Source organism: Ochotona princeps, chromosome 33 (genome assembly GCF_030435755.1).
Source record: "Ochotona princeps isolate mOchPri1 chromosome 33, mOchPri1.hap1, whole genome shotgun sequence".
Taxonomy (NCBI): Eukaryota; Metazoa; Chordata; class Mammalia; order Lagomorpha; family Ochotonidae; genus Ochotona; species Ochotona princeps.
Window position 1 is genome coordinate 6,578,972 of NC_080864.1, and position 10,786 is coordinate 6,589,757.

At 43.1% G+C, this 10,786-nt stretch overlaps 1 protein-coding gene across 1 annotated transcript; it reads right to left on the reverse strand.

Moving 5' to 3' along the window:
• Positions 1-1,788: 1,788 nt before the first annotated feature.
• LOC101523468 (vomeronasal type-2 receptor 116-like) lies at positions 1,789-9,882 on the reverse strand. Its single transcript, XM_058657675.1, has 5 exons — positions 9,541-9,882; positions 7,584-8,390; positions 5,156-5,383; positions 4,150-4,273; positions 1,789-2,702 (listed from the first exon to the last, which is right to left on the reverse strand). Exons 1-5 carry the CDS (start codon positions 9,880-9,882, stop codon positions 1,789-1,791), a joined length of 2,415 nt encoding a protein of 804 aa, XP_058513658.1.
• Between the last annotated feature and the right edge of the window lie 904 nt (positions 9,883-10,786).

Here is a 10,786-nt window from a genome sequence, read left to right on the forward strand (position 1 = left end):
TGTGTAAGAAAGTGATGTTGTTCTTTTTTTTTCTTACCCTATGACCTTGTTTGGGGCAAAAGCAAATTTTCAAATTTCCCTTTAAAAGTTATTTTTTTTTTTCAAGATTTATTTCTTCGTATTGGAAAGGCAGACATACAGAGAGGAGGAGAGACGGAGAAGAGCTTCCATCCGATGGTTCACTCCCCAAGTGAGCACAACGGCTGGAGCTGAGCCAATCTGAACCCTGGAGCCAGGAGCTCTTTCAGGTCTCCCACGTGATGCAGTGTCCCAAGGCTTTCGGTCATCCTGAACTGTTTTCCCAGGCCACAAGCCGGGAGCTGGATGGAAACAGGGCCACTGGGATTAGAACTAGTGACCATAAGAGATCCCAGCAGGTGCAAGGCGAGGACTTTAACCACTACACTGTTGTGCCCAGTCTCTTTGAAAACTTATTCATACGCTGTTCTAAATTTTGTCTGTTGATCCTCTGTGCGTTATCCAGGACATACTTGCATTTCATTGATGAGACAGCTATAATGTAAGTCCTCAGGTACTGAAAGATTCAGCTTTTCCAGATTACATAATCACACTTCTGAAACCTTTGCATACCCAATTGCTTTTCTAAGAACTGCATATAAGTAAGAATAAAATATCTACCAAGTATTGTTTTATAAGTAAAAATAGCTCTTGCCCTTGCTTTCATAAAGAAGCTTGACATATGACTTGGAAAGTGAAGGTCAAGTTTGCTTACATGATCTAAGGTCATGATTGGATAGTGTACAGCATGTATTTATGGGGTGATGGAAATGTGTTCTGTCCACAGAGAGGATATTGTTGTCCAAGCATGTGAGCAAACTGTACCAAATCAGGAAGGGCACCATGGATGTGGATGTACTGTCCTAGCACTCACTGTTCCAGCTGAAAACAGCTCTTCGTGGCTGTGACATTTTCACATCAACCAATACAGCCCAGTGTCCCCATGTGCAATTCAAGAAAGAAACCTTCAAGCAAAGGTAAAACCATGTATATTGCTGAGGAACATGGAATGTTGCAACCAGTGTCCTCTAGACATGGACACTGCATTCACTATGACACAGAGAATGTTCTGGAAGAACTTGAAAAGGACCACAGAAGAATGTTGCATGACCAAGTGACCCCTGAACCCAACCTGGGAGAGAAATCTCACTTAAATGATTGTGTCAGCTAAGAAATGAAAAGTATTCAATTAGGGGTCGGGTGTTGGAACGTAAAGCCTGAATGATTCAGATGTCTTAGCATTATATACACACTAATATTATCTCATAGGATACAGGAAAAGAGGAACATTCAGACTCTACCATTGCCAGAACATTCATGCTAAAATAAAGGGACATGGCTATTGTATCTTCATGATGATCTGAGGTTTGGATTACACCATGATTGCTTTTAATCAGTTAAGAGTTTCTCAGGCTGTGCATTAACTCTGGGGGAGAGAGACATAGAATGTAAGTGACAAAACAGAGACATATCCCATTTTATTCATTGCATCTCTCCATTCCAATGCCTGTGTCAGGGCTGTGTCTAAAGCCAACAATAGGAGTCAAACCAGGATAGGTGGCTGGAACCAGGATGTCCCAGTGGCACTCAGAAATACTGGTTTGAGCCAGGACCAAACATGGATCCCATGTACTCTGCTAGGCTAACTTTACTACCCACAAATAATATATAGGAAGAAGGACATGGTATTTTATACACCTGAATGCAGTGAAGTGTAATATTTGGTTTCCAAACATTGCAAGAATGACAATAAATGTTTTGAAAAAATATCTAGACACGCTTAGGACCTACTTTTTTCTTTAAGCTTTTCAAAGAATTCTTTTCAGGCTTTATGAGAATGATGTAGCATTTGGGGACAAAGATGCAGCCCAGGAGACCCATACCAGAGGCCAAGATGGAGAAGACCTCCACGGCCACCATGACCTTCCCCTTGGTGCTGTGGTACACAGGCAGGAAGGTCACCCACACACTGCAGAACACCAGCATGCTGAACGTCAGGAACTTGGCTTCATTGAACGTGTCAGGCAGGTTCCTGGCTAGGAAAGCCACAGTGAAGGTGCCCAGGGCCAACGACCCCAGAGAGCCCAGCACACAGTAGAAGGCAGTGATAGAGCCCTCGTTGCACAAGAGGATGATGTGTCCATGCTCAGAGTGTGCATCTGTGTCCACAAAGGGAGGAGATGTTGCCAGCCAGATGCCACAGAGAGTCAGTTGGATGAGGAAGCAGATGGGAATGACAGCGTTTGGGGCTCCTGACACCAGCAATCGCCTCATGGTCCTTCCAGGTTTCATGGCCTTGAAGGCTAGAACCACAGTGATGGTTTTGGCCAGCACAGCAGAAACAGCCAGTGTGAACACGAGGGCAAATGTGATTTGTCTTAGGAGGCAGGTGGCTGTGTTTGGATGGCCAATGAAGAGGAAGGAGCAGAGGAAGCAGAGGAGGAGTGAGATGAGCAGCATGTAGCTGAGGGTGTGGTTATTGGCCTTGACGATGGGTGTGTCTTGGTGCTTCACAAAGATCCCCAACACCATAACAGTGAGGAGAGTGAGGGCCAGAGCTGTGCAGGCCAGGGCCATCCCCAGGGAATCCTCAAATGCCAGGAAAGTCACCAGCTTGGGGAGGCAGTGAGTTCTCTCCGTGTTTGGGTACTCATGCTCTGGGCACTGGATGCACTGCTCTGCATCTGTAGGACAGAAAAAACTCATGATTTCCCTTGCATTAAATCTGAATCTTTCCCTGTTGGGAAAATGTTCAGTCTACAGTGATCCTTTGTGTACAGATAGCTAGGTTGTTCTATTATCTCACACAAGAGCAACTTTCTGCATTTCTGACCCGTGGTGAATTTTTGTTGGCACTTGGAAAATGTCCATTCGAGCAAACTGTTTCACACTTTGTGTCTACGGACTGACGCTGTTGTTCACAGATATTCTAATGGATGCAAATTTTTCTAACCTTTGTGCTTACTGTCCACACTGTCTTCCTCTACAGAAGCCTGCATTGACTTGGGTTAACCCATGCTTCTCTGGTCATGGCTTTAAAGCTTTTTACTTAGATGGAGAATTAAATGATCTCTCACTTCTATGATATCCACACTCTAAACAGGACTCTATATTCAACTGTGGACTCATCCTGTCAATTCTCCTATTTCTATGCTGAAATGATATGGGTGCAACTATATTATCAACACAAGATTAATATGGGTAGTGATAAATTCATCATCATTAATGCATTTTGTAATTTTTATAGCTTTCCCTTCATGTTCACATGGAGGCATGGGTTATTCCCAGTTTAGGTTCACATCATGTGTCAGGAGCACTCTGAGTTCAGATAAAATAATATTTCATGAAACACATCACTCAGGCTTCTATTACATGAAAGACTCCATCAGGGCCATGTTGGTAGGTGGGTTTGTCTCTTTCAATGAAATATCAGTGATTTGCCAAGAGCGTTGTTACTTGGGTAACACTTGCATCAATGATGTTAGTGTTTGTACATGGAGCTCATACAGGAATACAAGCCTCAGTAGTAGTGTTATGTCTTTAACCAGTACCTGTGATGACAGCAACCTAGCAGTTGGAGTCCTGGCTGCTGCACTTCTGATGTAGCTCTCTGCTCACTGCCTTGCTGAGTGTCAGAAGATGAAACCATCATCCAGGAATCCACCACCATGAACAAAACCCCAGTAAAGCTCCTGATTGCAGGCTTAGGTCATCTCCTGCTTGGGTTTTTCGCCACGCGAAGAGCGAATCAGATGATTGAACCTCTCTCTCTGTCTACCTCTGTTTCTCCACTTCACTGTTACCATGTGTTCAAATAAAGAAATAAATATTTTTGAAGAGGTCATATAACTGCAATGATTCAGAATAGAGCTGTGTTACATGTCCTTTCTTAAAGTGCTTATCCAATTTGGTGGGATTTACAGGTACTTGTGTCATCAGTCTTGCTGAAACACCAGGTACACACAGGTTTATATTGTTCCATAGATCACACTTTGTAGTTTTTTTTTAACTGCGTGAGTCGTGAAAATAGAACTCATTATTTTGTGCCTGGAGAACAACAGTGCACTGTGATGCCACCACAAATATTCCTAAGACAATGGAGTTCTCATAGGTCAGTTACGTGTTTTATACCTGTCTGATTGGAAATTTCGTCCTCTGCACAGGAAACACAAGTGTAGCAGCAAACAACCAATCCTTCCTCTGGCATTTTCCTGAATCCTGGCCCACAGCTCTGGCTACACACAGATGTTGGAGTCTGAGGGAGCATAAAGAAGCATTGATCAGGGGTTGACACATCACTCCACACTTTGAGAAGATGCCAATGTTTCCCCCTCTTCACCATCACCAAACTGGCCTGCGTCACTATGCCTTCTGCAGTCTCGGTGCTGTTAACAGCATATAGACCTAGACTTTAGTGTTTCTTGATGTTCATTCAAGATTTCCAACTCATTACCAGAGAGTGTCAGGACACCTGATCACATTCATGTCATTCTTCTCCAGACACATGCCTTTGGCAATTCTGTCTTTCTGTTGAACTACTTCAACTGAAATCTTACAGGTCTGGTTGTAGCCATGAGGAGCTTGGAGGAGTGTGTGCTGAGAACTGGTCACTGGGCTCTGAAGCTTGGGACGAGTGTCTTTGGTCTTTGGGAGTGCTTGGAGACAAGCACTTGAAGGCAGGCACATGAGTGGCCCTTGGAACATTGCCTCTGTTACAGGCACTGCCAGAGTACTCTCAGCACACGCCCCCTTGCTTCCTTTTGTTCTTGGCAAGCAACTGTAGCTTTTCCCCCAGACAAGGAATAAAAGCTCATGAGACTTAGGTAGTACTTTAGAAGTAGTGACTTGTTGTTTATGACTATGCATAGTGTAATATATGTCTCTTGTAAACTGCCTAGAAGACAGATGTCCCTGTAGCCCTATAATCCCAGGACTGCCTGTTCTCAATGGTTGTTAAGAGACCGAGGGAGAATGGATGTAAGGAAAGCTGGTAGGAAGCATTTCCTTGGACTCGTGGAATTTGGTTCCCTGTGACTTTTTAATGTATCAGTGCTCCACATCTGAAGTTGTGAGATCCAAGGAGATCCACATCCACCCAGAGCCTTTTTGCACTCCAGAATTTTCCCCAGAACCATACCTCCTTGAATGCAACAGGCCATTCTATCATGTCTTCCCTGATGACTAGGCCTTGGTCACGTCCACTCCCAGAGGAAAACTTTCCAATGTTAACCATCTCTCGTAGGCCCACAGGAAAGTTGACAATGTTGTGAATATCGTAGTGTGCCTGATGGGGTGTTGCTTTGTGGAGGGACACATGATCCCCAGCATTGTTGGTGAACTGTGTTGTCCTCAGAAGTGGATGTAGCTGGATGGGCAGCATAGTTAGAAACAAGAAAGCAATCAAATTAGAGATGGGCGGTACATATGTCCTAGGGAATTCTTCCTTTTCCTTCACTTTATGCCCTGAGATGATAATGGCTGCAGGCTCAGTGGTCTGAGCAGTCATTCTGCCATGGGTTCAAGTCAGAGGATGCTGCTGTCAATATGTCTCCACTGATGTGAACTCAACCTCATTAATGTTGCATTAGCTTATGTATGGTCACCTTCATAATCAATTAACTTACTGCTATGCTTGTGAGGCCAGCATGTCCAAAGTGCCTGTGAGCTGTTATTGCAAGTAGGCTTGGAAACAATACACAGCAAAATTTCTCATTTAAATTTATTCATACTTCTATGTATGTGATATAAATGTGGGTATATATATACACATGTATATGTACACTCACATTCATATATATACATATTAAACACACATATGTGTACGTATGTGTATATATATACCTGTGATAACATGGTGAATATGCCTTTTGTGAGATATTCCATTTGTGTGATTGACTCAACTTGTTTGATTAGTAAACTTTCCTGTGTATGCTTGAAGATAATATTAATTCAATTCTTTCACATGAATAATAGGTTATCATAAGCCAGTGTTAAAATCTGGAGGAATCTATCTATCTATCTATCTATCTATCTATCTATCTATCTATCTATATCTCAGAAGAAGTTCATTGTGTGTCCAAATGCTCAGAGATCTCATATTTAGCAATAGATTGAGTCTCTTTCAAAAGCTAAGCTGTCCTAGTTTTAGTCAAGTGATGGTTTCCCATTGAAACTGTTGAGTTTATCTAGACAATAAGATGCTGGACTCTGCATGGTCGATGCCCACAATGAAGGAATCATGACAGGCTATGATCTGTAGTACTCCAAGAATGTGGAGGATAATTTCAATGTGGGGGGAGTGTTTGGGGGAGTCCCAGAGCCTATGAAAGTGTGTCCTAAAATGAAATACATGTAGTTAAAAAAAAAAAGCTAAGCTGGGAAAATTGTATTTCTATATATCAAAGTTTGAAATTATGCTACTACCTTAGGTCTGTTTGAAGTGTCATGCCAGCATTTATGAAAATACTAAAGCAAAACCTTGAAACCATCAAATTACTAGAGAAAAACACTTGAAATGCTGCAACACTGGACTCAGCTGAGGCCACTTTGGTAATACCCCAGACACAAAAGCAATACAGACAAAGGTAGAACATGCATTTCATCAAACTAGTAATGTGTGTGACAATACTCAACAGAGTGAAGAGACAATTTCATGAATGGAAAGGTAGAATTCTTTGTATATGTTCAATTAGAATTTATATCCCGAATATACAACAAGCTCCAGAAACTCACCAACAACAAGCAAATGATTCCAATAACGTGTGGGCTAAGGATGTGAATAGATATTTTTCTAGAATGAAATAAAAATGAGCAGAAACACATCAAACAGTGAGGTTTTGTCTGACCCTATTTAGAAGGGTTTCCAAAAATTATATAAGTAAATAAATAAAGCCCAGTCATGTCTACAGCATTCTAGTACTGTACTAGAATATGGACTCAGCCAATATTCACTCATCAAACAATGAGTGAATAAACAAAAGGTGGTGTATTATCATGATGGAACTTTACTCAGCCACCAAACAGATGAAAATGCTCAAATCTGAAACAAAATAGAATGAGCTGGAGGTTGTGATGCTGAGTGAAATAAGCCAGACTACGAGAGGAACAATCATACATTCTGCTTGTTGAGATGGGAGGATAAAGCTGTGTGGATGTCAGCTCATTGATTAAGCAGGTGTAAACTTTGTTTTCCTGAATCTTGCAAAGTTGATCACTGCAACTTCAACATGTCAAAAAATAAGGGGGGGGGGGAATAGTGAGGAATATAGGGGTACTAGTGAGGCCTTTCCCGTAATTTGGGCATTAACTATGAGTGACCTGGACAACAAGCTCATTGAGACGTTGAGCCTTGAGCATTTTTGGGATGTGTACAGTGTATGACAACAAACCATTGAATAAATTCTTGTGACAGACATCTAATCCTCCACACATGGACAACTGTCGCACACTGAGGAAGACTCCACATTCTACATGCCTGCTCATGCTAACGTCAGCATGAAAATATTCTCAAGTAATACACTTGCCATCTGATGCTGAGAGCATGTCCTGTTGTGGAGGGGGCTTACCTGCCACGGAAGAATCAGAGGCTGAGCTGTGTCTTCCGGGAATCCCATTTCTACTTTCTCCAGAAACACCCGATGCAGGGCGTGGGCCACTGCATACACAGCATTGTACACTAAATAGCTGGAGTCAGACACGGTCAGCATGTCAATGTGTCCTGCGGAGAATTCAAGGGAAATATTGGGAGGGCAGACTCCTATGTTTCCACAACCTGATCCAGCAGGTAGGCAGTTAAATAAATGAAACCACAGTCCACTGAAGTAGAAGTCTTCTGGGTAGTGTGAGGGGCTCACTGTCTTGAGAAAAGTGTTGAGTCCTGAAATTTTGCCCTTGTGGGGTGAGAAGGAAAAGCCTCCATGGAAAGAGTGCAACATGTGCTGTGTCTCATCCACAACAATGTCCCACTTGGCTGTCATGAGCCACACCTTCCCCAGGGTTAGATAGTGCACCCCTAGGTGTTCATTGGTAAAGACGCTCCTGATGTTACTGTACAGGATATACACATTTGCAGAGGAAATGCTGAGCGTATAAAGGAAATAGGTCTCAGTTTTTTCATACATTGTCCTTGTCTCAGGGAGTTTGAAGGTAAAGGCCAAGCAGATGCCACTCTTTACCATCTCAGCTCGGATGGCCTGATTGAACTTCTCTCCTTTCACGTCATCAGACACCAAGAGTCCCACCCATGTCCAGCCAAAATGCAGCAGCAGGGAGATCATGGCGTGGACCAGAGAGCTGTCACTGGTGGCCATCTGATAGAGGGAGGGGAACTGCTTCTTATCATTCAGCATAGAATCAAAAGGACCATAAGTGAGCTGAAAGGAAACCAGCATTACCTGTCATGAGAAACATGAAAAAAATATGTCTTGCAAGCAGAACATAATATTATTGGGAAAGGAAAATCTCCAGTTGAGAAGGCCAAGGTGCATCCTGTGGGTACAGAGAAGGGCATGTTTCACATGGGAAACCTCATTTGTGTCATTAGAGGAAATGTGTGAGTACATCATGTCCAGGGTAAGAACAGATGAGGCATGAGGTTTGGATACAAGATCCAGAGCTGAGGCCATATGAAGGCAGAAGCCAGGAGCCTCTTCCGAATATCCTTCATGTTCTCAGAGCTCCAGGTATTTGGGGCATCCTCTCCTGCATTGCCAGGTGACAAGTTTGGAGCTGGATCTGTAGTGGAGCCCCCGGACATGATCCAGTTTCCAGGTGTGACACCATCCACACATGCATAAGCTCACTGTACCTTGCTACAGCAGCAGCCCCAGTGTGTCAATCTGTTAAACCTTTCCATTTCACCTGCTCCCACAGCTTCACCTGACTTTGCTTGAATGACACAATGATCTGAGCACTCTGAGTGTAGGTCAAAGTGCCTTTCAGCCCAAAGGCATCATTAGCTATTGTCTCTGTGCGTTATGGAATCCAGATCTCCATGGGTCTGCATCGGGCGACTTCTAGATTCTCTGAAATACTTAGAGTGAGAGTCTACACCGATGGCCTGTGAAATTGAGTTCCTCTCCACTGTTTGGAATGAATGCCAAGTTCCTGGAATTGACTCTATACAGACAACACCAGCACGGTTGCAAATTTTCATGACTCAACCAATGAAAGTGAAAGCATTGCTTGTAATCTTTAATTTTGTTTCTTAGCTTTCAAAGACATACACAAACGCACATGCACACACACACACACGCACAAACACAGGGTTCACTTAGGGTCAAACTTGTAAACTTAACTATGAGTCCGTGATGAAATCTGCCTGGGTGGTTATGAGGTTGGTAGAGTTAGGCAGAGGGCATGAGGGACATCTGATTTAACTGGCGCTGTGGGGTCCTTTGAAACTGTCATGGTCCAAGGAGAGTTGCAAATGGAAGCTAGTTGCTTCTATATTTTTATTTCGTGAAACATGTCAGAGTGACTTGGGAGGAGATGAAAACTTAACAGGATTCACATTCCACTCACCTGTGGGATTTTGTAGAGCTCCAAAATGGTCCCCATTTCAGCAGAGAACACTGGGCTTGTTCCAGCAAGGACAACAACTGACTTACTCCGTGTCCGGCAGCTGTAGTTGGGAGTCAAGCTATGGTCCCCTGCCAGCCAGTACAGGGCATTCAACAGTGTGAAGCTGTTACTGGCCAAGGCATTGTACAACTGGAAACCCAAGGACTTGTTTGGGAGCAGGTGGTGGTCCCTGTTGATCTCCTGGATGGCAAAGTAAAAGGCCAGCACATATTGGTAGTTCCTCCACAGCCACCTAAGCAGAGGGGCAGTAACACAGAGGAGGATCAGACCATGAAATTCCATGCATCCACACAGCCATGCTATTGAGCAACAAAGGGCAGAATCAGGCTCCATTCTGGAGTAGCTCAGCTGTGGCCCATGGAGCTTCAGAGAGGAGCTCAGCAGAGCTCTATGGGATTTCAGAATGGCTCTGGGACACCTCTGCTCATGCACCTCCATGAGCCTTCTAGGAAAACCTCAATGTGCCCAACCTGGACACACAGAGTGTAGAGTGTATTTCCGTTACACCTGATTTCTGGAATACGTTCAATACCTTCTGCGTTGTAGGTTATTCCAATATTTGGGAGTATTTTCTTCCGTAATAGATCCCAAAAAGCCACCTTCCTGAGCCCTGTCTGAAAGTTCCACTGCCAAATCTCGACTCCTGTGAAAGCAACTGTGGAATTTATATTTGTCTGACAAATTAATATTTGGCTCTTGACTTCTGACTGTGAGAACACTCATAGCATTTGCTTCACTTTCATTCATTCATTCTTTCCTGCACTGAATTCTAATTATTTGGTTTTGCATTGTTTTCCAGAACATTTCTCTTTCTTATTTTGTTTGGCTTGTGTGGAAGAATCATGTTTAGTAGTAGTTCTTTATTGCTATGAGTTGGAGTGGGAGTTTTGTTCTCTCACAATAGCCACGTTTTCTTTTGCTTGTATGAAAATCTTCATGTAGTTTAAAGCAGTACTCTTCTGTGGAAATATTGTCCATTTCACAAACACTGTGGCCAAATGCATATGTCAATAGCAAAATTTGGAAAACCGGATGATGAAGTGAGATTGATTCTAGAATATAATGCCTCTGTGTAACAAAACATAAAGTGCTCCACAGAATATTTTCTTGCAAACATTGAAGTCATACAGATGCTGACGTGGTTAACATTCTATCCAGAATACTGAAAAACACAACTTTTCATAAC

Bases quoted from the DNA above. Each gene is read 5' to 3' on its own strand.
- LOC101523468 (XM_058657675.1), bottom strand. From the start codon at position 9,882: ATGGAATTTCATGGTCTGATCCTCCTCTGTGTTACTGCCCCTCTGCTT. The intron at 8,391-9,540 runs GTGAGTGGAATG...GTTTCCTTTCAG, and splicing joins AGCTCTACAAAATCCCACAG to CTCACTTATGGTCCTTTTGA. The intron at 4,274-5,155 runs GTATGGTTCTGG...ATGCTCCCTCAG, and splicing joins GGCCTGTTGCATTCAAGGAG to ACTCCAACATCTGTGTGTAG.